Source organism: Xenopus tropicalis, chromosome 3 (assembly GCF_000004195.4).
Source record: "Xenopus tropicalis strain Nigerian chromosome 3, UCB_Xtro_10.0, whole genome shotgun sequence".
Lineage (NCBI taxonomy): Eukaryota > Metazoa > Chordata > Amphibia > Anura > Pipidae > Xenopus > Xenopus tropicalis.
In genome coordinates this window covers 4,349,328-4,375,445 of record NC_030679.2, presented here as the reverse complement: position 1 = coordinate 4,375,445, position 26,118 = coordinate 4,349,328, and the positions used below count along the sequence as shown (strand labels likewise).

Genomic DNA, 26,118 nt, shown 5'->3' with positions numbered 1-26,118 from the left:
ACCTTAGATTGTAAGCTCACTGGGGCAGGGGCTGATGGGAATGGGATAGGGACCTTAGATTGTAAGCTCACTGGGGCAGGGACTGATGGGAATGTGATAGGGACCTTAGATTGTAAGCTCACTGGGGCAGGGGCTGATGGGAATATGCTATATCACTTACATCCCATATCACACAATGGGACAATATCATTACTAAAGAGTCGCACTAATAATGTGCCAAAGACTTTACAAGTCAAAAAAGACCAATTGCAAAGTTCCTGTGATGACTAAATCCCTACAGGGGATGCTGGGAGTTGTAGTGCTGCTGGAATCCTAGTGGGGGGGGGGGCTCCTATTATCTTTTCCTGGAAATTCTTCAGGATGAGGATATATTTGGCTACAGGATGATTTGTTCCTCTCCCCACCCCAGCCCAGAGCAGCTGAACAATTACTGGGCCAACCCCCCCCCCCATCCCTCCCCTCCTGCAGGGTCTGCCCGCCCCCTCCCAGTAGCTCCCAGTAACTCCCATTGGCGGCTGATAAGGCTGAGCTGCAGCTTCCCATCCCCTCCCTCTGTCTCAGGGGGCTACTGAGAGGCACCCAGCACCCACCCAGCACCCCAGGGGGGAGCACCATGTCTGCCACCCCGGTCAGGTCCCCCACCCTACAGGGACCAAAGATGAGGAAGGACGAATCATTCCTGGGGAAGCTGGGAGGGACCCTGGTCAGGAAGAAGAAAGCCAAAGAGGGTGAGTCTGGGAAGGGTTAATGGGACAGGTATGGGATCTCAGCGGGGTCAGAAGGAATGAAGGGGTCTCACACCTGGTGATACAGCCCTGTAGGTCTGACCTGCCAGCACCTTACCCAGAATGCTTTGCCTGCCCTGACCTGCAGAGCTTACAATCTGCTGCTTCCCCCCCCCCTCCTGTGTTCAGGTTTATAATCTCCATAGTTCTGGGAATTCATCACTAAATAGCAGCTGTTTGAACTACACCTCCCAGAAGTCTTTGTGCCTTTTGCTGTTTACGAAGTGCAGACTGTTTGGAGAGTTGAGGGTTTAATAACGAATGGTTCTGCGACTCTGTCATTTAGGGGTTAACTCCTTGTGTCTGTGAGGCCTGTGCATATAATTGGTTAACCCCTCAGAAGGTAAGTGTTCTTGTTTTGTATTAACAGAGGGTTAATCTCTAAGGGGCCCTGCTACAGCCCACAGAGGGTTAATTTCCCAGGATGCACCTCTCACACAGACAGCTCAGGGGATGAGCTCACAGGTCCTTGAGAGTTTTGGCATTTCCAGGGCAGAAGCAGCTTCCCCTCATGTGTCCCGCCCCCTTCCCAGCATCCCCTGCTCCCCCCTCCCAGCATCCCCTGCTCCCAGCATCCCCTGCTCCCTGCTCCCAGCATTCCCTGCTCCCAGCATCCCCTGCTCCCAGCATCCCCTGCTCCCTGCTCCCAGCATTCCCTGCTCCCAGCATCCCTGCCTCCAGCATCCCCTGCCAGCAATTCCCTGCTCCTCCTGCTCCCAGCATCCCTGCCCCCTGCTCCCAGCATTCCCCTGCCCCAGCATTCCCTCTCCCTGCTCCCCAGCATCCCTGCTCCCTTCCCAGCATCCCCTGCTCCCTGCTCCCTGCTCCAGCATCCCTGCTCCCAGCCATTCCCTAGCTCCCTGCCCTCCAGCATCCCCTGCTCCCAGCATCCCCTTGCTCCCTGCTCCAGATTCCCCCTGCTCCCGCTCCCAGCATTTCCTGCCTCCAGCACCCTGTCCCTCTCCCCAGCATCCCCTGCCTCCCAGCGATTCCCTGCTCCCAGCTCCCCTGCTCCCAGCATCCCCCGTGCTCCCTGCTCCCAGCATTCCCCTGCTCCCAGCATCCCCTAGCTCCAGCATTCCCTGCCTCCCAGCATCCCCTGCTCCAGCATTCCCTGCTCCCAGCATCCCCTGCTCCCTGCTCCCAGCATCCCCTGCTCCCAGCATCCCCCCTGCTCCCAGCATCCCTGCCTCCCTGCTCCAGCATCCCCGCTCCAGCATCCCCCTTTCCCAGCATCCCCTGCTCCCTGCTCCCAGCATTTCCCTCCCCAGCATCCCCTCCTCCCTGCTTCCCAGCATCCCTGCTCCCTGCCCCAGCATTTCCCTGCCTCCACATTCCCCTGCTCCCAGCATCCCCTGCTCCCAGCATCCCCTGCTCCCTGCTCCCAGCATTCCCTTGCTCCCAGCATCCCCTGCTCCCTTGCTCCGCATCCCCTCTCCAGCATTCCCTGCTCCAGCATCCCTCTCCCAGCATCCCTGCTCCCAGGCATCCCTGCTCCCTCTCCCAGCATCCCCTGCTCCCAGCAATCCCCTGCTTCCAGCCATTCCCCTGCTCGCCAGCATCCCCTCTCCTGCTCCAGCATCCCCTGCTCCAAGCTATTCCCCTGCTCCAGCATCCCTATGCTCCCAGCATCCCTGCTCCCAGCGATTCCCCTAGCTCCCTGCTCCCCAGCATCCCCCTTGCTCCCAGCATTCCCTGCTCCCAGCATCCCCTGCTCCAGCATCCCCTGCTCCCAGCATCCCCTGCTCCCCAGCATCCCCTGCTCCCAGCCATCCCCTGCTCCCAGCATCCCTGCTCCCTGCTCCCAGCGAATTCCCTGCTCCCAGCATTCCCTGCTCCAGCATCCCCTGCTTCCCTGCTCCAGCATTCCCCCTGCTCCCAGCATCCCTGCTCCCCAGCATCCCTGCCCCAGCATTCCCTCCCTCCAGCATTCCCTGCTCCCAGCATTCCCTCCTCCCAGCATTCCCTGCTCCCGCATCCCCTCTCCCTGCTCCAGCATTCCCTGCTCCCAGCATTCCCTGCCTCCAAGCATTTCCCTGCTCCCAGCTTCCCGCTCCAGCATCCCCTGCTCCCAGCAATCCCCCTCTCCCAGCATCCCCTGCTACCAGCATCCCCTCTCCCTGCTCCCAGCATCCCCTGCTCCAGCATCCCCTAGCTCCCTGCTCCCAGCATCCCCTGCTCCCAGCATCCCCTGCTCCCAGCATCCCCTGCTCCAGCATCCCCTGCTCCCTGCTCCCAGCAATTCCCTGCCTCCCAGCATCCCCCTGCTCCCTGCTCCCAGTCATCCCCTGCTCCCTTAGCTCCCAGCATTTCCCTGCCCTCCCAGCCATCCCCTGCTCCCTGCTTCCCAGCATTCCCTGCCCCAGCTTCCCCTTGACTCCCTTGCTCCCAGCATTCCCTGTTCCCAGCATTTCCCCCCTGCTCCCTTCTCCCAGCATTCCTTGCTCCAGCATTTCCTGCCCCAGCATTCCCTAGCTCCCAAACATTCCTGCCCAGCATCCCCTGCTCCCAGCTCCAGCATCCCCCTGCTCCAGCATCCCCTGCTCCCAGCATCCCCTGCCTCCCTGCTCCCACATCCCCTGCTCCCTTGCTCCCAGCTTCCCTGCTCCCAGCTCCCAGCCATCCCCTGCCTCCCTGCTCCCGCATCCTTTGCCCTCCAGCATCCCCTGCTCCCAGCATCCCCGCTCCAGCATCCCCTGGCTCCCCAGCATCCCCTCTCCCTCTCCCAGCATCCCTGCCTCCCAGCATCCCCTGCCTCCTGCTTCCCAGCATTCCCCTGCTCCCAGCATTTCCTGCTCCCAGGCATTCCTCCTCCCAGCATCCTCTGCCCAGCATTCCCTGCTCCCAGCATTTCCGCTCCCAGCATCCCTGCCCTGCCCTCCCAGCATCCCCTGCTCCCAGCATTTCCTGCTGCCCAGCATTCCTGCTCCCAGCATCCCTGCTCCCAGCATCCCCTGCCTCCCAGCATCCCTGCTCCCTGCTCCCCAGGCATCCCCTGCTCCCTGCTCCAGCATCCCCCTCCCAGCTATCCCCTGCTCCCAGCATCCCCTCTCCCTGCTCCAGCATCCCTGCTCCATCATCCCTGCCTCCCTCTCCCCAGCATCCCCTGCTCCCTGCTTCCCAGACATCCCCTTGCTCCAGCATCCCCTGCTCCCTCTCCCAGCATTCCCTGCTCCCAGCATCCCCTGCTCCCTGCTCCAGCATCCCCTGCTCCCAGCATCCCCTGCTCCCAAGCATCCCCTGCTCCCAGCAATTCCCCCTGCTCCCTGCTCCAGCATCCCCTGCTCCCAGCATCCCTGCCTCCCAGCATCCCCTGCTCCCAGCAATCCCTGCTCCAGCATCCCCTGCTCCACTGCCTCCCAGGCATCACCCATGCTCCCTGCTCCCAGCATCTCCCTGCTCCCTTGCTCCCAGCATCCCCTGCTCCCAGCATCCCCTCGCCCCAGCATCCCCTGCTCCCTGTCCCAGCATCCCCTGCTCCCAGCATCCCCTGCTCCCGCAGCTCCCAGCATTCCCTGCTCCAGCATTCCTGCCTCCCGCATTCCCTGCTCCAGCAATCCCTGCCCCAGCATCCCCTGTCCCAGCATCCCCTGCCTTCCCTGCTCCCACATTCCCTGCTCCCACATCCCCTGCTCCCAAGCCCATCCCCTGTCCCTGCTCCCAGCATTCCCTCTCCAGCATTCCCTGCTCCCAGCATTCCCTGTCCCAGCATCCCCTGCTCCTGCTCCCAGCATTCCCCTTTCTCCCCCTGCTCCCAGCATCCCCTGCTCCCCAGCATCCCTGCTCCCAGCATCCCCTGCTCCCTGCCTCCCAGCATTCCCTGCTCCCAGCATCCCTGGCTCCCTGCTCCCCGCATCCCTGCTCCAGCATCCCCTGCTCCAGCATCCCTCTCCCAGTGTCTCCCAGCATCCCCTGCTCCCTGCTCCCAGCATTTCCTGCTCCCAGCATTTCCTGCTCCCAGCATTCCCTGCTCCCAGCATTTCCTGCTCCCAGCATCCCCTGCTCCCAGCATCCCCTGCTCCCTGCTCCCAGCATCCCCTGCTCCAGCATCCCCTGCTCCCAGGCATCCCCTGCTCCAGCATCCCCTGCTCCCAGCATCCCCTGCTCCCTGCTCCCAGCATCCCTGCTCCCAGCATTCCCTGCTCCCAGCATCCCCTGCTCCCTGCTCCCAGCATTCCCTGCTCCCAGCATTCCCTGCTCCCAGCATCCCCTGCTCCCTGCTCCCAGCATTCCCTGCTCCCAGCATTCCCTGCTCCAGCATCCCCTGCTGCCCAGCACCCCTGCTCCCAGCATCCCTGCTCCCAGCATCCCCTGCTCCCCTGGCTCCCAGCATCCCCTGCTCCCTGCCTCCAGCATCCCCTGCTCCCTGCTCCCAGCATCCCTGCTCCCTGCTCCAGCATTCCCTTGCTCCCAGCATCCCCTGCTCCCTGCCTCCCAGCATCCCCTGCTCCCTGCTCCCAGCATTCCCTGCTCCCAGCATCCCCTGCTCCCTGCTCCCAGCATTCCCTGCTCCCAGCATCCCCTGCTCCCAGCATTCCCTGTTCCCAGCATCCCCTGCTCCCTGCTCCCAGCATTTCCTGCTCCCAGCATTTCCTGCTCCCAGCATTCCCTGCTCCCAGCATTTCCTGCCTCCCAGCATCCCCTGCTCCCTGCTCCCCAGCATCCCTGCTCCCAGCATCCCCTGCTCCCTGCTCCCAGGCATCCCCTGCTCCCTGCTCCCAGCATTCCCCTGCTCCCTGCTCCCAGCATCCCCTGCTCCCTGCTCCCAGCATTCCCTGCTCCCAGCATTTCCCTGCTCCCCAGCATCCCCTGCTCCCTGCTCCCAGCATCCCCTGCTCCCAGCATCCCCTGCTCCCAGCATCCCCTGCTCCCTGCTCCCAGCATTCCCTGCTCCCAGCATTCCCTGCTCCCAGCATCCCCTGCTCCCTGCTCCCAGCATTCCCTGCTCCCAGCATTCCCTGCTCCCAGCATTCCCTGCCTCCCAGCATTCCCTGCTCCCAGCATCCCCTGCTCCCTGCTCCCAGCATTTCCCTGCTCCCAGCATTTCCTTGCTCCAGCATTTCCTGCTCCCAGCATTCCCTGCTCCCAGGCATTCCCTGCTCCAGCATTTCCTGCTCCCAGATTCCCCTGCTCCCTGCTCCCAGCATCCCCTGCTCCCAGCATCCCCTGCTCCCTGCTCCCAGCATCCCCTGCTCCCTGCTCCCAGCATCCCCTGCTCCCTGCTCCCAGCATTCCCTGCTCCCAGCATCCCCTGCTCCTGCTCCCAGCATTCCTGCTCCCAGCATCCCCTGCCTCCCAGCATTCCCCTGCTCCCAGCATCCCCTGCTCCCTGCTCCCAGCATTTCCTGCCTCCAGCATTTCCTGCTCCCAGCATTCCCTGCTCCCAGCATTTCCTGCTCCCAGCATCCCCTGCTCCCAGCATCCCCTGCTCCCTGCTCCCAGCATCCCCTGCTGCCTCCCTGCTCCAGCATCCCCTGCTCCCAGCATCCCCTGCTCCCAGCATCCCCTGCTCCCAGGCATCCCCTGCTCCCCAGCATCCCCTGCTCCCTGCTCCCAGCATTCCCTGCTCCCAGCATCCCCTGCTCCCAGCATCCCCTGCTCCCTGCTCCCAGCATTCCCTGCTCCCAGCATTCCCTGCTCCCAGCATCCCCTGCTCCCTGCTCCCAGCATTCCCTGCTCCCAGCATTCCCTGCTCCCAGCATCCCCTGCTCCCAGCATCCCCTGCTCCCAGCATCCCCTGCCTCCTGCTCCCAGCATCCCTGCTCCCTGCTCCAGCATCCCCTGCTCCCTGCTCCCAGCATTCCCTGCTCCCCAGCATCCCCTGCTCCCTGGCCTCCCAGCATCCCCTGCTCCCTGCTCCCAGCATTCCCTGCTCCCAGCATCCCCTGCTCCCTGCTCCCAGCATTCCCTGCTCCCAGCATCCCCTGCTCCCAGCATTCCCTGTTCCCAGCATCCCCTGCTCCCTGCTCCCAGCATTTCCTGCTCCCAGCATTTCCTGCTCCCAGCATTCCCTGCTCCCAGCATTTCCTGCTCCCAGCATCCCCTGCTCCCTGCTCCCAGCATCCCCTGCTCCCAGCATCCCCTGCTCCCTGCTCCCAGCATCCCCTTGCTCCCTGCTCCCAGCATCCCCTGCTCCCTGCTCCCAGCATCCCTGCTCCCTGCTCCCAGCATTCCCTGCTCCTCCAGCATCCCCTGCGCCTCTCCTGCTCCCAGCATCCCCTGCTCCCAGCGATCCCCTGCCTCCCAGCATCCCCTGCTCCCAGCATCCCCTCTCCCTGCTCCAGCATTCCTCTCCCAGCATTCCCTGCTCCCAGCATTCCCTGCTCCCAGCATCCCCTGCTCCCTGCTCCCAGCATTCCCTGCTCCCAGCATTCCCTGCTCCCAGCATTCCCTGCTCCCAGCATCCCCTGCTCCCTGCTCCCAGCATTCCCTGCTCCCAGCATTCCCTGCTCCCAGCATTCCCTGCTCCCAGCATTCCCTGCTCCCAGCATTCCCTGCTCCCAGCATTCCCTGCTCCCAGCATTTCCTGCTCCCAGCATCCCCTGCTCCCTGCTCCCAGCATCCCCTGCTCCCAGCATCCCCTGCTCCCAGCATCCCCTGCTCCCAGCATCCCCTGCTCCCAGCATCCCCTGCTCCCTGCTCCCAGCATCCCCTGCTCCCTGCTCCAGCATTTCCTGCTCCCAGCATTTCCTGCTCCCAGCATTTCCTGCTCCCAGCATTTCCTCTCCCAGCATTTCCTGCCTCCCAGCATCCCCTGCTCCCTGCTCCCCAGCATCCCCTGCTCCCTGCTTCCCAGCATCCCCTGCTCCCAGCATCCCCTGCTCCCTGGCTCCCAGCATCCCCTGCTCCCTGCTCCCAGCATTCCCTGCCTTCCCAGCATCCCCTGCTCCCTTGCTCCAGCATTCCCTGCTCCCAGCATCCCCTGCTCCCTGCTCCCAGCATCCCCTGCTCCCAGCATCCCCTGCTCCCAGCATCCCCTGCTCCCTGCTCCCAGCATCCCCTGCTCCCAGCATCCCCTGCTCCCAGCATCCCCTGCTCCCTGCTCCCAGCATCCCCTGCTCCCTGCTCCCAGCATCCCCTGCTCCCTGCTCCCAGCATCCCCTGCTCCCAGCATCCCCTGCTCCCTGCTCCCAGCATTCCCTGCTCCCAGCATTCCCTGCTCCCAGCATTCCCTGCTCCCAGCATCCCCTGCTCCCTGCTCCCAGCATCCCCTGCTCCCAGCATCCCCTGCTCCCAGCATCCCCTGCTCCCAGCATCCCCTGCTCCCTGCTCCCAGCATTCCCTGCTCCCAGCATCCCCTGCTCCCTGCTCCCAGCATTCCCTGCTCCCAGCATTCCCTGCTCCCAGCATCCCCTGCTCCCAGCATCCCCTGCTCCCAGCATCCCCTGCTCCCAGCATCCCCTGCTCCCTGCTCCCAGCATTCCCTGCTCCCAGCATTCCCTGCTCCCAGCATTCCCTGCTCCCAGCATTCCCTGCTCCCAGCATTCCCTGCTCCCTGCTCCCAGCATCCCCCTGCTCCCTGCTCCCAGCATCCCCCTGCTCCCAGCATCCCCTGCTCCCAGCATCCCCTGCTCCCTGCTCCCAGCATCCCCTGCTCCCAGCATCCCCTGCTCCCAGCATCCCCTGCTCCCAGCATCCCCTGCTCCCAGCATTTCCTGCTCCCAGCATTTCCTGCCTCCAGCATCCCCTGCTCCCTGCTCCCAGCATCCCCTGCTCCCTGCTCCCAGCATCCCCTGCTCCCAGCATCCCCTGCTCCCTGCTCCCAGCATTCCCTGCTCCCAGCATCCCCTGCTCCCTGCTCCCAGCATTCCCTGCTCCCAGCATCCCCTGCTCCCTGCTCCCAGCATTCCCTGCTCCCAGCATCCCCTGCCTCCCTGCTCCAGCATCCCTCCCCTGCTCCTGCCCCAGCATCCCCTGCTCCCAGCATCCCCTGCTCCCTGCTCCCAGCATCCCCTGCTCCCAGCATCCCCTGCTCCCTGCTCCCAGCATCCCCTGCTCCCCCTGCTCCCTGCTCCCAGCATCCCCTGCTCCCAGCATCCCCTGCTCCCAGCATCCCCTGCTCCCTTTCCCAGCATCCCCTGCTCCCTGTCCCAACACTTGGGCAGAGTGACTCCCAGCACCCATGGGGGCCCTGGAGAGCCAAGGGCCACACTAGATATGAGGAGGGCCACTGAGAGGCTGCCCCCTGCTGGTAATGGCAATGGATGTCAATGTTATAAATGAGAAATACAAAGGTGGCTTCCCTGGCAGGGGGCCCTGGGGCACAAAGCTGGGGTTGGCCGCCCAGTCAGGGGCAATAGTAACTGAGAGCAGATTTCTGTGGGTGGCACTTACCCGGGCCCTTCTATAAATAGGCTGGTTGTGCCCTTCAGCCGCGCAGAGCTGCCACTTAGCCAAGGTCGTATCAACCCCCAGTGGAATTCTACCCATGATCATAATGCAGAACTGGCGCCCTCTGCTGCTGTTGTACTGCGATTCCCAGCATCCCCTGAGAGACACTAAAAGGGAGAACACTACCTGCCTGAATGCATAAAGCTCCACCCACTGAACCCCGACTGTGAGCCTGACCCCCAACATCACTGCCCAACCTCACTAATGCCCCTGTGGCTGAATGGGAGCAACTCCCAGCAACATCTAGTGGGGACCTTCCCAGAAGGGCAGGGGCAGTTATAGCAGCAAAGGGAGGGGCAACCCAACTGATCCCCTGTGGGATGGAACCCCGACTGTGAGCCTGATCCCCAACATCAGTGCCCAACCTCACTAATGCCCCTGTGGCTGAATGGCAGCAACTCCCAGCAACATCTAGTGGGACCTTCCAGAAGGGCAGGGGCAGTTATAGCAGCAAAGGGAGGGGTAACTTCATATTAACCCCCTTGGGTTGGGATTGAGAGGTGGGGGGGCAGGTGTAAATATAATAAATATTCCGGCCCTTATTATATTTAGGAAGCCAATAGCCAATAGAATTCAGGGGCCTTCACTCCAGGGCTAATCCTGTGCCAGATTCTGAGTAACTGCCCCACCCAACGTACAGCCCCCACACCCAGCCCCCAGGCCGTAAATTCCTCTGCAGCACAAACCTCACCCTAATAAATGAAACCATTTAACCCCCAGTGCCAGGGGCAGTCTGTGCCTGATCAGATCCCCAACGTGCCCTCTCTGACTACATGGGTAGGAGCTGCCATATACACTTTTAAGGGGACATACACCCACATGTGTGCTCTCGTGTATTTTATTTGCAATTTCTGCTGATTCTGATGACTGGTTTCGTTTGCTGATTTGCAGTTTTACGCTGCCAATATCATAGATTGTTACCAGCAACGCCCTCTGCTGTTTTGCCTAGGGAACTGCAATAAAGGCAACATTCACCTTCAGGTTAATTACTTTCTATTCTTTTATTTATCTTACTATTCACCCCCGCCTCTATTCGTTTTCAAATCAACACCCAGTCACTAGGTTGAATTGCACCCTAGCAACCAGATGGCTTCTAAAAATGCCAGGCTGCTGCACAAAAAAAACCCGAAATATTCAAAAACCACAAATAATAAAAAATGAAGACCAATTGCAAATTGCCTCAGAATATCCGTGTCTACGTTATACTAAAACTTAATTTAAGATAAAGGAGAACAACCCTTTTTAAATCAGGTCTAATCTTTTTGTATCATGTAGACACTGATATTCTGGATAAATTTGCAATTGGTCTTTATTTTTTGCGTTTTTTTCAGTAATTTGGCTTTTTGTTCAGCAGCTCTCCAGTTTCGAATTTCAGTAGCTGTCTGGTTGCTAGGGCCTTGTTTACCTTAGCAATCAGGCAGTGGGTTAAATGAGAGACGGGAATATGAATAGGGGAGGGGCTGAATAGAAAGATAAGGAATAAAAAGTAACAATAACAATAAAACTGGAGCCTCACAGAGCAATAGGGTTTGGTTGCTAGGGTCCAAGTTACCTTAGCAACCAGGGAGTGGTTGGAATGAGAGACTGGAATATGAATAGGGGAGGGGCTGAATAGAAAGATAAGGAATAAAAAGTAACAATAACAATAAAACTGGAGCCTCACAGAGCAATAGGGTTTGGTTGCTAGGGTCCAAGTTACCTTAGCAACCAGGGAGTGGTTGGAATGAGAGACAGGTATAGGAATAGGGGAGGGGCTGAATAGAAAGATAAGGAATAAAAAGTAACAATAAAACTGGAGCCTCACAGAGCAATAGGGTTTGGCTGCCGGGGTCAGTGACCCCCATTTAAAGCTGCAAGTAATATGAAAACTATATATACTGTATATAATATATATATAATGAAGACCAATTGCAAAGTTGCTATGAATAGGCCTTTCTATAACCTACTAGAAGTTAAAGTGAACCTCCCCTTTAAAGGGAAATACACGAATGACAAGGCCAACTTCCCCTTTAATGGGCACCCGTGCCTTTATCCAATCGGCAGGAAGCAGCTTTGCGCTCAGGCCAAGATGGCGGCTCAGATATGGCCGCTCTGGGGATCTTATTTAGCCTCACTGCCGGCTGTGGCAATTTGGGCTCATCCCCTGCGACTATAGAGGTCGGTCGGCGCCGTATTCTCCGGTACCAAGTGAGTGCCCCCCCCGACTGCCTTTCATTTATATAATGCCGACATGTTCCAGAGATGGGTCCCTGACCCAGAAGAGCTTGCACTCCTATTTATGGCAGCAGTGAATAGGTAGAGGCAGTTGTGGATGTTTCTGGCTTCTGCTACATTTATTCAGGAGTCGGAACCAAATGTTTTAGTGCTGTGTCACTTCTGGGGGGGGGGGTCTGTGTGTAACTCGTACTCCTGTAGGCATTTCAGTTTATTGCAGTTGGTCGGGTGAAACGGGCAGGCAGGAAGGGAGCTAGAACCCTGGCGCAGACACCCCGTAATCCGTTATGAGCGCTTATTTTAGCCGTAACCGGATAGGCTGCTCCTAATGGCATTCTTGGCTCTCTGCGCCCGTGTCGTTACAGGCTGCGGCACATCTACATATTGATTTGTGTTGTGCAGAAATAAACGATCCCTCGTTAATTATCCACCGAGCGATCAGTCATAAAGGGGAACTAAACCCAAAAAAATGTGTAATGAAATTTACAGGAATGAATGGATATTGGGGAGTTGTATCAGGAGTCAGAACCAGCAGTGCAGGGAAGGGAAAGGGACAGTGACAGTTACACATAACTATAAACCCAGTGAGAATGAGGAATGAATGGGTATTGGGGAGTTGTATCAGGAGTCAGAACCAGCAGTGCAGGGAAGGGAAAGGGACAGACACAGTGACAGTTACACATAACTATAAACCCAGTGAGAATGAGGGATGAATGGGTATTGGGGAGTTGTATCAGGAGTCAGAACCAGCAGTGCAGGGAAGGGAAAGGGACAGACACAGTGACAGTTACACATAACTATAAACCCAGTGAGAATGAGGAATGAATGGATATTGGGGAGTTGTATCAGGAGTCAGAACCAGCAGTGCAGGGAAGGGAAAGGGACAGACACAGTGACAGTTACACATAACTATAAACCCAGTGAGAATGAGGAATGAATGGGTATTGGGGAGTTGTATCAGGAGTCAGAACCAGCAGTGCAGGGAAGGGAAAGGGACAGACACAGTGACAGTTACACATAACTATAAACCCAGTGAGAATGAGGAATGAATGGATATTGGGGAGTTGTATCAGGAGTCAGAACCAGCAGTGCAGGGAAGGGAAAGGGACAGACACAGTGACAGTTACACATAACTATAAACCCAGTGAGAATGAGGGATGAATGGATATTGGGGAGTTGTATCAGGAGTCAGAACCAGCAGTGCAGGGAAGGGAAAGGGACAGACACAGTGACAGTTACACATAACTATAAACCCAGTGAGAATGAGGGATGAATGGGTATTGGGGAGTTGTATCAGGAGTCAGAACCAGCAGTGCAGGGAAGGGAAAGGGACAGACACAGTGACAGTTACACATAACTATAAACCCAGTGAGAATGAGGAATGAATGGATATTGGGGAGTTGTATCAGGAGTCAGAACCAGCAGTGCAGGGAAGGGAAAGGGACAGACACAGTGACAGTTACACATAACTATAGAGCAGTGCTGTCCAACTGGCGGCCCGCGGGCCGCATGCGGCCCGCGGCCCCCCTCTGTGTGGCCCCCCACCTGTCTGGCTGCTTTGATGGCTTACCTTTGAGTAAGCATTAAATGGTATCAGTACTGTGATTAACTGCCCCCCTGCATGGTTCTCACCTCAGATTCAGGCTGTAATCCCTCTGTATTGTTTAAAAATGTAATCCCCTGTGTTTTTCACACCTTTTAGTTTCTGCATTGTTCACCCCCTGCAGTGTTCACACCTCAGGCTCAGACTGTAATCACTCCCATTGTTCACTTCTTCACACCTCAGACATAGGTACTGTAGGCAGAGTATGGCACATACAGCCAGCATAGGGCAGGTAGAGTATGGCACACACAGGAAGGGTAGGGCAGGTAGAGTATGGCACACACAGGCAGCATAGGGCAGGTAGAGTATGGCACACACAGGAAGGGTAGGGCAGGTAGAGTATGGCACACACAGGAAGGGTAGGGCAGGTAGAGTATGGCACACACAGGCAGCATAGGGCAGGTAGAGTATGGCACACACAGCAAGGGTAGGGCAGGTAGAGTATGGCACACACAGGAAGGGTAGGGCAGACAGAGTATGGCACATACAGTCAGGGTAGGGCAGGCAGAGTATGGCACATACAGTCAGGGTAGGGCAGGCAGAGTATGGCACACACAGACAGCATAGGACAGGTAGAGTATGGCACACACAGGAAGGGTAGGGCAGACAGAGTATGGCACATACAGTCAGGGTAGGGCAGACAGAGTATGGCACATACAGCCAGCATAGAGCAGGTAGAGTATGGCACACACAGGAAGGGTAGGGCAGGTAGAGTATGGCACACACAGGAAGGGTAGGGCAGACAGAGTATGGCACATACAGTCAGGGTAGGGCAGGCAGAGTATGGCACACACAGACAGCATAGGACAGGCAGAGTGCTGCCTGTGTATGACATACTCTTCTTGCCCTATGCTGCTTGTGGGAGGTGAACCTGGCAGGGGTTTGTTGTGGGAGTTTGTTAGCAGTTGGAAATAGCCATTAAATGGTCCCAAAGGTGTGTAATTATGTACTGGGGGTTGCTGTGCTATCCACAGGGGAGAAGGAGGCATATGGAATTTAAGGGTATATCTTAATATGACATAATTCTTTCACATATGAATGATGGTTGATATCCCCGCAGTGAGGACCAAGCATTTGGGATTTTGCTGTGCTACCACCATTGTGATAAAATAGGTGTGGTTTGAAGTGGGTGCGGTTTCAAAAAGGGGAGTGGTCAAAACTGGCTTCCATTACCGGCCCTCCGCCATGTATGCTAGAGAAATTCCGGCCCTCTGCACCGCAGAAGTTGGACAGCACTGCTATAGAGTAATGATAGCTCTGTACTACAGGAAGTGTCCCACCTACTGGTCAGTGTGGGTATAACAAAAGCGATACCAGACCTGGGATCTAAGCAATATAATGGATCCTGACTCTGTATTTATGTTGTCTGACTCCTCCCAGTTTAGCTCTTTCATCTGCATCCATGGCGCTATGGCAGTACCCACCAACAGGTACAGAGAAAAGGGAAACACTATGGCACCCCCTACCCATATGTATAAATACAAATATACAGAGAAGGAATGTTCTGGGCACACAATAAGCTGTACCCCCATACTGTACTGTCTAAGGGAAACACTATGGCACCCCCTACCCATATGTATAAATACAAATATACAGAGAAGGAATGTTCTGGGCACACAATAAGCTGTACCCCCATACTGTACTGTCTAAGGGAAACACTATGGCACCCCCTACCCATATGTATAAATACAAATATACAGAGAAGGAATGTTCTGGGCACACAATAAGCTGTACCCCCATACTGTACTGTCTAAGGGAAACACTATGGCACCCCCTACCCATATGTATAAATACAAATATACAGAGAAGGAATGTTCTGGGCACACAATAAGCTGTACCCCCATACTGCACTGTCTAAGGGAAACACTATGGCACCCCCTACCCATATGTATAAATACAAATATACAGAGAAGGAATGTTCTGGGCACACAATAAGCTGTACCCCCATACTGTACTGTCTAAGGGAAACACTATGGCACCCCCTACCCATATGTATAAATACAAATATACAGAGAGGGAATGTTCTGGGCACACAATAAGCTGTACCCCCATACTGTACTGTCTAAGGGAAACACTATGGCACCCCCTACCCATATGTATAAATACAAATATACAGAGAGGGAATGTTCTGGGCACACAATAAGCTGTACCCCCATACTGTACTGTCTAAGGGAAACACTATGGCACCCCCTACCCATATGTATAAATACAAATATACAGAGAAGGAATGTTCTGGGCACACAATAAGCTGTACCCCCATACTGTACTGTCTAAGGGAAACACTATGGCACCCCCTACCCATATGTATAAATACAAATATACAGAGAAGGAATGTTCTGGGCACACAATAAGCTGTACCCCCATACTGTACTGTCTAAGGGAAACACTATGGCACCCCCTACCCATATGTATAAATACAAATATACAGAGAAGGAATGCTCTGGGCACACAATAAGCTGTACCCCCATACTGTACTGTCTAAGGGAAACACTATGGCACCTCCTACCCATATGTATAAATACAAATATACAGAGAAGGAATGCTCTGGGCACACAATAAGCTGTACCCCCATACTGTACTGTCTAAGGGAAACACTATGGCACCCCCTACCCATATGTATAAATACAAATATACAGAGAGGGAATGTTCTGGGCACACAATAAGCTGTACCCCCATACTGTACTGTCTAAGGGAAACACTATGGCACCTCCTACCCATATGTATAAATACAAATATACAGAGAAGGAATGTTCTGGGCACACAATAAGCTGTACCCCCATACTGTACTGTCTAAGGGAAACACTATGGCACCCCCTACCCATATGTATAAATACAAATATACAGAGAAGGAATGCTCTGGGCACACAATAAGCTATAAATGGGGGGAAGCTCAATCCTTTATATAAATAGAGTCAAGTTCCCCTTTATTTTGTTTACAATCTGCTTTTCTCATTGGCCGGGCTCCCTGGGAGCTGAGAGACCAATAAATTCTGTGCTACTGTTCAGACGCTGGTGATAGAATTTCAGCCTTTCCTCCCCCCTCGCCCCATCGTCACCCAGTCAGAAATAACCTGAGCCGACGCTGCTCGGAGCCACTTTGCCCCCAGTTGGAGGCAGTAAGGAGCGTCAGGCACAAACATGTCGGGGCTGCTGTGCAGGAAGCGCAGGAAAGAAGCAGCAGGTAGGTGGGGGCAATAAGGGGGGCTGGAGATGCCCTGGGGGGGGGCAGGCTGGGTGCTATTTGGGAGTAGTAGGGGCAGGTACATTCCCTCCCTCGCTGTGACATCACTTCATGCATTAGGGTAAAGCTTCAGCCTATACAGCAGATTCTCTGCCCCACAGAGCTTGCAATCAAGCAGCCCGAGGCATGTAGGGAGACTGTCTCACCCGCGCCCCGTGGCACATTGGTGGCTTCATTAGTAACTGGTGGATTTCCCAGCGGGGCCACAACTGTCTGTCTGTGAGCCAGATGTCTGTCAGCTCCGCCCCCGAGTGGCCCCCAGGGACTCACAGCCAGCGGCAACCATATGGGGGCGCTCATTAAAGGGGAACTGTTGTGCCTGTCCCTTTCCCTGGTTCTGACTCCTGATACAACTCCCCAATATCCATTCATTCCTCATTCTCACTGGGTTTATAGTTATGTGTAACTGTCACTGTGTCTGTCCCTTTCCCTTCCCTGCACTGCTGGTTCTGACTCCTGATACAACTCCCCAATATCCATTCATTCCTCATTCTCACTGGGTTTATAGTTATGTGTAACTGTCACTGTGTCTGTCCCTTTCCCTTCCCTGCACTGCTGGTTCTGACTCCTGATACAACTCCCCAATATCCATTCATTCCTCATTCTCACTGGGTTTATAGTTATGTGTAACTGTCACTGTGTCTGTCCCTTTCCCTTCCCTGCACTGCTGGTTCTGACTCCTGATACAACTCCCCAATATCCATTCATTCCTCATTCTCACTGGGTTTATAGTTATGTGTAACTGTCACTGTGTCTGTCCCTTTCCCTTCCCTGCACTGCTGGTTCTGACTCCTGATACAACTCCCCAATACCCATTCATTCCTCATTCTCACTGGGTTTATAGTTATGTGTAACTGTCACTGTGTCTGTCCCTTTCCCTTCCCTGCACTGCTGGTTCTGACTCCTGATACAACTCCCCAATACCCATTCATTCCTCATTCTCACTGGGTTTATAGTTATGTGTAACTGTCACTGTGTCTGTCCCTTTCCCTTCCCTGCACTGCTGGTTCTGACTCCTGATACAACTCCCCAATATCCATTCATTCCTCATTCTCACTGGGTTTATAGTTATGTGTAACTGTCACTGTGTCTGTCCCTTTCCCTTCCCTGCACTGCTGGTTCTGACTCCTGATACAACTCCCCAATATCCATTCATCCTCATTCTCACTGGGTTTATAGTTATGTGTAACTGTCACTGTGCCTGTCCCTTTCCCTTCCCTGCACTGCTGGTTCTGACTCCTGATACAACTCCCCAATATCCATTCATCCCTCATTCTCACTGGGTTTATAGTTATGTGTAACTGTCACTGTGTCTGTCCCTTTCCCATCTCTGCACTGCTGGTTCTGACTCCTGATACAACTCCCCAATACCCATTCATTCCTCATTCTCACTGGGTTTATAGTTATGTGTAACTGTCACTGTGTCTGTCCCTTTCCCTTCCCTGCACTGCTGGTTCTGACTCCTGATACAACTCCCCAATACCCATTCATTCCTCATTCTCACTGGGTTTATAGTTATGTGTAACTGTCACTGTGTCTGTCCCTTTCCCTTCCCTGCACTGCTGGTTCTGACTCCTGATACAACTCCCCAATATCCATTCATTCCTCATTCTCACTGGGTTTATAGTTATGTGTAACTGTCACTGTGTCTGTCCCTTTCCCTTCCCTGCACTGCTGGTTCTGACTCCAACAAATATGGGATTATGAGTCGGGTCAAACCTGTCCCGTTTGGGTATTAATGCCGGGGTGCTTTTATGTTCCTTGCAGTGAGTGATCTCCAGGAAGAGGGTAAAAATGCCATCAATGCACCGATGTCGCCCACCCCCATTGATCTGCACCCAGAAGACACCCTGCTTGGTAAGGGGCACGACTGTAATTGTTAATATGTAATTGACGTTTAATGCTCCCTCTGCTGGTCAGTATATATATTACATGTTAGAGAGGTTCCCCTATTATTGTCTATAAGTCCTATTTACAGGGCTCCCTCTAGTGGTGCCAGATGTGCTTACACTCTGTATATTAGGAAAGGGGCCTCGTCTCCCATTTTCACCCCAATCTTAGCCAAATCACCCACAGGTTTCCTCAGGCAGCAGTGCTGTAAATAATCCTATTGGAGTTAAAGTAAGTGCATATCTGCCATAAAGCAAGACAGTGTGTAAATACAACACCTTGTAGCTTTTATTCTAATCCTGGTGACAATATTCCTTGAAAATATTTTCCATGAAGTGTTTGCGCTTCCCGTTTCCGTGCCTTTATTTACTGGGTGCCGGCGGGTCGGTGCTGGAAAGGTTCTGTATAATGTCTCTGAGCCTCTCTGTGTTTTGTGGCCCCGCAGAGGAGAACGAGGAGCGCACCATGATCGACCCCAATTCCAAGGAAGAGGCCAAATTCAAAGAGCTTGTGAAGGTAGGGGGCGCCGCGGGGATATGAGCCAACTTAGGGGGCTGTTCCTGCTGAATTGTGCTTAGTACAGGGGAATCCCTATGTGCCATAGTTTTATGGTATCTCTCTGTACAGGCTATGGGCAAACTTAGGGGGCTGTTCCTGCTGAATTGTGCTTAGTACAGGGGAATCCCTATGTGCCATAGTTTTATGGTATCTCTCTGTACAGGCTATGAGCAAACTTAGGGGGCTGTTCCTGCTGAATTGTGCTTAGTACAGGGGAATCCCTATGTGCCATAGTTTTATGGTATCTCTCTGTACAGGCTATGGGCAAACTTAGGGGGCTGTTCCTGCTGAATTGTGCTATATATGTTACTGCTTTCTTTCAGTCCTCGTTCTAAACCCCATGATTGGTTCCTTTCAGGTTCTTATAGACTGGATTAATGAGGTTTTGGTCGAGGAGAGAATTATTGTGAAGAATTTAGAAGAGGATCTGTATGATGGGCAGGTGCTGCAGAAACTCCTAGGTGAGAAGGAATCTCTGACTTTAGGGGTAACATTGTGCCACTTGCACTGGGAACATCAGGAACCCCCCCAGTACTTACCCAGGTACAGCGCTCTGAGTATCACTCATGTATTATAAGGGATAATGTACCCCCTACTGTAAATGATAAGGATATTAGCAGTCACTGAGGGGTTCTGTGCCCCCCATATAAAGGCACAAGGCTGCAGGCTGAGTTATACAGGGAACTCTGAGTATCACTCATGTATTATAAGGGATAATGTACCCCCTACTGTAAATGATAAGGATATGAGCAGTCACTGAGGGGTTCTGTGCCCCCCATATAAAGGCACAAGGCTGCAGGCTGAGTTATACAGGGAACTCTGAGTATCACTCATGTATTATAAGGGATAATGTACCCCCTACTGTAAATGATAAGGATATTAGCAGTCACTGAGGGGTTCTGTGCCCCCCATATAAAGGCACAAGGCTGCAGGCTGAGTTATACAGGGAACTCTGAGTATCACTCATGTATTATAAGGGATAATGTACCCCCTACTGTAAATGATAAGGATATTAGCAGTCACTGAGGGGTTCTGTGCCCCCCATATAAAGGCACAAGGCTGCAGGCTGAGTTATACAGGGAACTCTGAGTATCACTCATGTATTATAAGGGATACTGTACCCCCTACTGTAAATGATAAGGATATTAGCAGTCACTGAGGGGTTCTGTGCCCCCCATATAAAGGCACAAGGCTACAGGGCAAACTCTTTCTGCATTTAGAGACGCTGGGGAGTCGGAAGCTGAATGTGGCGGAGGTGACGCAGTCGGAGATTGGGCAGAAGCAGAAGCTGCAGACTGTACTGGAAGCCGTTCAGGAGCTGCTGAGACCTCAGGGGTGGGCCATACGGTGGAACGTTGACTGTAAGTATTCGTGGGTGGGGTTTAAGCCTTAGCACTGCAGTAAACTGATACCCATAAGGCAGATGGGTGATTGCAGCCAAGAAACTGGGTGGGGTGGGGGGGTATTATAAACCTGCCCCCCTTCTCTAACCCCTCCCCCCTCAATCTCACTGTCTCTCTTTGCCCTGCATGCTATAAAGCCATCCATGGGAAAAACCTGGTTGCCATTCTGCACCTTCTGGTGGCCCTGGCCATGCATTTCCGGGCCCCGATCCGCCTCCCCGAGCACGTGTGCGTGCAAGTCGTCGTTGTCAAGGTGAGTCTGTGAGAGAAACTTCTAGATACGACTACTAACAACCGCCGTGTGTGCGGCAGCCCCACAGCCCAGGGCTCAATCCTTTATAGCTCTCTGTAAGGCGTTTCCTCAATTGGCCACTGGGTGGCAGTGCAGGGCAAGCTTAGATTTTCCCCACTCCTTCCTATGGCAGAATTCTAACCCTGTTCTGTTTATGGCAATTTATTAAATTAAAAAATTATTAAACATCAGACATTCGGGAGAACGAGTTTAGTCGAATTGGAAACTAAAAAAAAAAAAGGGGGGGGGAATGATGGAGTTTTAGTGAATCTGCCCCTTGATGTCCGTATGTTTGTTGTTTCAGAAACGCGAGGGGCTCTTACAGACGGCACATGTGACCGAGGAACTGACAACCACCACCGAGTAAGTGGGGAAACCTCTACTGACCCCCCCAATACCCCCCCATAAAACTATGGCACATAGGGATTCCCCTGTACTAAGCACAATTCAGCAGGAACAGCCCCCTAAGTTTGCCCATAGCCTGTACAGAGAGATACCATAAAACTATGGCACATAGGGATTCCCCTGTACTAAGCACAATTCAGCAGGAACAGGGGAATTCCCCTGTACTAAGCACAATTCAGCAGGAACAGCCCCCTAAGTTTGCTCATAGCCTGTACAGAGAGATACTATAAAACTATGGCACATAGGGATTCCTCTGTACTAAGCACAATTCAGCAGGAACAGCCCCCTAAGTTTGCTCATAGCCTGTACAGAGAGATACCATAAAACTATGGCACATAGGGATTCCCCTGTACTAAGCACAATTCAGCAGGAACAGCCCCCTAAGTTTGCCCATAGCCTGTACAGAGAGATACCATAAAACTAAATAGATTTGCAATTACAGGAACTAATTGCTTATTTTTCTCCATAGGATGATGATGGGCAAATTCGGTGAGTAAATATTCTGTGAGACCCGTTGAGTTGACCTGTCAATGTGCATCATTTATAACTGATTTACTTGCCCTTTATGCAGAGCGCGACGCATTCGACACTTTATTTGACCACGCCCCTGACAAACTAAGTGTTGTTAAGAAGGTAAGTGCCCCCCTTCCCTTGGGACCAGCAGGTTTTGCTTCTCTCCCCTGGGGGTAGGTGGGTATTAATCTCAGGGTTCTGCCCCTTTTTTCTTCCAGTCGTTGATCACGTTTGTGAATAAACATCTCAACAAGTTGAATCTGGAAGTGACGGAGTTGGAGACTCAGGTAGGAGAGGTTCTGTGCATGTATTTATTTGCCCCCCCCCCCCGAATACCAGTCTGCTTGGGTGTTCTGGTTTGTCCAAGGGCTTATTTCCAGTTGGATAACCTAGAACTTGTCTAACATTCCTCTTAAATGTCCTAGACCTTTTCTGATGTAATTGAATGACCTAGACCTTTACTGGCTCTGTACTTGAATTACCTAGACTTCTATTGATATTATTCTTGAATGACCTAGTCCTCTTTTGAGGTTCTACTTAATTGACCTATGGACTAAACCCTCTATGGACTTGAATGACCCAGATCTCTAGCGATGTTCAGCCTGAATGACCTAGTCTTCCTACTCACCTTCTATTTGAATGACCTACACTACTACTGACATTTAATTTGAATGACCTAGAGTTCTACTTGTTCTATTCTTGTATGACCTAAATCTCTGATAAGGTTCTCCTTAATAGACCTAGAGCTCTACCTAGATTTCAACTCAAATTCAGCTTGAATGACCTAGACTTACACTAAAATTCTGCTTGAAAGAACTAGACTTCTACTGATATTCTTAAATGACCTATACCTCTGCTGAGGTTCTACTTAATTAACCTAGACCTCTATGGACATTATGCTTGAATGACCCTGATCTTTAGTGATGTATAACCTGAATGACCTAGACCTCTACTGAATGACCTAGATCCCTACAGATGTTTATCTTGAATGACCTAGACCTCTACTGACATTCATCTTAAATGACATAGATCTCTAATGACATTCCATTTGAATGACCTAGATCTCTAGTAATGGTGCTTTTAAATGCTCTAGACCTCTACTGACATCCTGACCTGTACTGATGTTCTCCTTAATTCACCTGGAATTTTTATTGACATTCTCCTTGAATGACCTAGACCTCTACTGACATGCTTGAATAACCCAGACTTCTACTGATATTCTTGAATGACCTAGACCTCTGCTGAGGTTCTACTTAATTAACCTATACGTCAATGGACATTATGCTTGAATGACCACAATATCTAGTAATGTTCAGCCTGAATGACCTAGACGTCTACTGGCATTCTACTGAATGACCTAGATCCCTACAGATGTTCATCTTGCATGACCTAGACCTCTATTGACCTAGATCCCTAGTGATGGTTCTTATTAAATGCTCTAGACTTCTGCTGATATCCTGACCTGTACTGATGTTCTCCTTGATTGACAGAGATTTTTGACATTCTTCTTGAATGACCTAGACCTCTACTAACATCATACTTGACTTTTACTGATATTCTTGAATGACCCCTGCGGAGGCTCTACTTAATTGACCTAGACCTGTCCTGATGTTCTCCTTAATTGACAGAGATGTTTATTGGCATTCTCCTTGAATGACCTAGACCTCTGCTTTCTTTCCTCTTGAATGATCTAAACCTCTACTGGTCTCTAAAACACCCAAAGAACAAACCCATAGCCTTCAGAGTCATGTACACAATTGTTGATAGGTGGGCTCCCTGTTTCTAGACAAAGACTATAGTGTTGGGATAGAAAACCCTCGGCATCATGGATGTTGTAGAACTACAACTACCAGATCCATAAATGAGAGGAAATAAGTCCTTTCTAGAGCACTTCATGTTCTGGGAAGAAAATCCCATTAGAGCGAATAAGAATCACAATGGCAGCTCCATTCCCAGCGAGACGGAAGAACAAATGCCCGTTACATAACGGCCTCCGCTGCACGGTTTATATTCGGCGCCAGTCGGGCGGAACCTGGTAAATGACCTTTCCATTTGATCGGTAACGAGGAGGATTGTGCCGCTCTCCGGCAGCTTCACATTTATATTCTCAGTCCGAAGGCAAATTTCTCCTATTGTTTAGTCTGGAAATGAAAAAACTAAAGGGGAACTTTCCCTCGGTGGCGCTGATTTATTTTTTTTTTCTATGCGCAGTTTGCAGATGGCGTCTACCTGGTGCTGCTCATGGGGCTCCTCGAGGGGTATTTTGTTCCTCTTCATAATTTCTACCTCACGCCCGAAGGCTTTGAACAGAAGGTGAGCGGGGCTCTGTGATTGGCTGGATATGTAGCTGGCATTGACCTGATTTTATATGTGATTTAACACCAGGGGGGTAAGTGGGGCATTTGAGGAGAAGCCGGCACTCAGCCAACATCCATCCTGCCTGTACAGAGAGATAGCATAAAACTATGGCACATAGGGATTCCCCTGTACTAAGCACAATTCAGCAGGAACAGCCCCCTAAGTTTGCCCATAGCCTGTACAGAGAGATACCATAAAACTATGGCACATAGGGATTCCCCTGTACTAAGCACAATTCAGCAGGAACAGCCCCCTAAGTTTGCCCATAGCCTGTACAGAGAGATACCATAAAACTATGGCACATAGGGATTCCCCTGTACTAAGCACAATTCAGCAGGAACAGCCCCCTAAGTTTGCCCATAGCCTGTACAGAGAGATACCATAAAACTATGGCACATAGGGATTCCCCTGTACTAAGCACAATTCAGCAGGAACAGCCCCCTAAGTTTGCCCATAGCCTGTACAGAGAGATACCATAAAGCTATGGCACATAGGGATTCCCCTGTACTAAGCACAATTCAGCAGGAACAGCCCCCTAAGTTTGCCCATAGCCTGTACAGAGAGATACCATAAAGCTATGGCACATAGGGATTCCCCTGTACTAAGCACAATTCAGCAGGAACAGCCCCCTAAGTTTGCCCATAGCCTGTACAGAGAGATACCATAAAACTATGGCACATAAGGGATTCCCCTGTACTAAGCACAATTCAGCAGGAACAGCCCCCTAAGTTTGCCTCATAGCCTGTACAGAGAGATACCATAAAAACTATGGCACATAGGGATTCCCCTGTACTAAGCACAATTCAGCAGGAACAGCCCCCTAAGTTTGCTCATAGCCTGTACAGAGAGATACCATAAAACTATGGCACATAGGGATTCCCCTGTACTAAAGCACAATTCAGCAGGAACAGCCCCCTAAGTTTGCTCATAGCCTGTACAGAGAGATACCATAAAACTATGGCACATAGGGATTCCCCTGTACTAAGCACAATTCAGCAGGAACAGCCCCCTAAGTTTGCCCATAGCCTGTACAGAGAGATACCATAAAACTATGGCACATAGGGATTCCCCTGTACTAAGCCCAATTCAGCAGGAACAGCCCCCTAAGTGTGCTCATAGCTTGTACAGAGAGATACCGTAAAACTATGGCACATAGGGATTCCCCTGTACTAAGCACAATTCAGCAGGAACAGCCCCCTAAGTGTGCTCATAGCTTGTACAGAGAGATACCATAAAACTATGGCACATAGGGATTCCCCTGTACTAAGCACAATTCAGCAGGAACAGCCCCTGCTGTACATATATAATATGGGGTCCCCACTTTTATATCTCCCCCTTTTCAGGTTCACAACGTCGCCTTCTCCTTCGAGCTGATGCAGGACGGGGGGCTCAAGAAGCCGAAAGCCAGGCCTGAAGGTAACACCGTCTTGTTCCCCATTCTGGAGTCGGAACCAGCAGTGCAGAGAACCTTTTCATATTCTTTACTTTTCTGTCTTTTTTTCCTTTTGCAGATATTGTCAACCTTGACCTAAAGTCCACTCTGCGGGTTTTATACAATCTCTTCACAAAGTACAAGCACCTCGACTGAACCCCTCTTATTCCCCCCATATTGTGCCTTATGGGGAAATGCACTGCACCCCCAATTCCCCCCCCCCCCCCCCCCCCCGACCCAGTTCTACCCATCGGCGCCAGCGACCCGGGAACCCTACGGAGCTTATTGTATCTGTGTGAGAGATATTTATATATTGTGTGTCCGGGTTTCCCCTTCGTCTCTTCTGTTTCAAAACTGATGGGGGAAAAAACAAAAAGTATAAATGGACCAATGAAAACGCAGCATCCAGAGACGCCGCTCAGTCCGACTTCCGGAACAACTGGAATTATTGTTATTAAATTATATCTATGGAATGTGTCCTTCTGTCTCCCCTGAACTTTGTCTTTTGTTCTGGAATCTCTATAAAGTATTGTCATTAATCCCCTTGTTGTTTTTACTGTAAGTATTATAAGGGGTAATGTACCCCCGACTGTAAATGATAAGGATATTAGCAGTCACTGAGGGGTTCTGTGCCCCCCATATAAAGGCACAAGGCTGCAGGCTGAGTTATACAGGGAACTCTGAGTATCACTCATGTATTATAAGGGATAATGTACCCCCTACTGTAAATGATAAGGATATTAGCAGTCACTGAGGGGTTCTGTGCCCATATAAAGGCACAAGGCTGCAGGCTGAGTTATACAGGGAACTCTGAGTATCACTCATGTATTATAAGGGATAATGTACCCCCTACTGTAAATGATAAGGATATTAGCAGTCACTGAGGGGTTCTGTGCCCCCCATATAAAGGCACAAGGCTGCAGGCTGAGTTATACAGGGAACTCTGAGTATCACTCATGTATTATAAGGGATAATGTACCCCCTACTGTAAATGATAAGGATACTAGCAGTCACTGAGGGGTTCTGTGCCCCC

The 26,118-nt window shown here is 52.5% G+C and overlaps 1 protein-coding gene across 2 annotated transcripts; it reads left to right on the top strand.

The window, feature by feature from the left end:
• Positions 1 to 558: 558 nt before the first annotated feature.
• parvb (parvin beta) lies at positions 559 to 25,624 on the top strand. 2 transcript variants are annotated; one of them, NM_001005624.1, is given in 13 exon segments: positions 559 to 728; positions 18,002 to 18,091; positions 18,570 to 18,640; positions 19,041 to 19,143; positions 19,903 to 20,043; positions 20,223 to 20,338; positions 20,682 to 20,740; positions 21,252 to 21,271; positions 21,354 to 21,415; positions 21,514 to 21,582; positions 23,507 to 23,608; positions 24,997 to 25,069; positions 25,165 to 25,624. In NM_001005624.1, coding segments are annotated over 13 exon segments (1,098 nt in total). In that variant the 5' UTR covers positions 559 to 613; the 3' UTR covers positions 25,242 to 25,624.
• The last annotated feature ends 494 nt before the right edge of the window (positions 25,625 to 26,118 follow it).

Bases quoted from the DNA above. Each gene is read 5' to 3' on its own strand.
- parvb (XM_012958798.3), top strand. From the start codon at position 16,132: ATGTCGGGGCTGCTGTGCAGGAAGCGCAGGAAAGAAGCAGCAG. The intron at 18,092-18,569 runs GTAAGGGGCACG...GTGGCCCCGCAG, and splicing joins CCCAGAAGACACCCTGCTTG to AGGAGAACGAGGAGCGCACC. The intron at 21,272-21,353 runs GTGAGTAAATAT...CCCTTTATGCAG, and splicing joins GATGATGATGGGCAAATTCG to AGCGCGACGCATTCGACACT.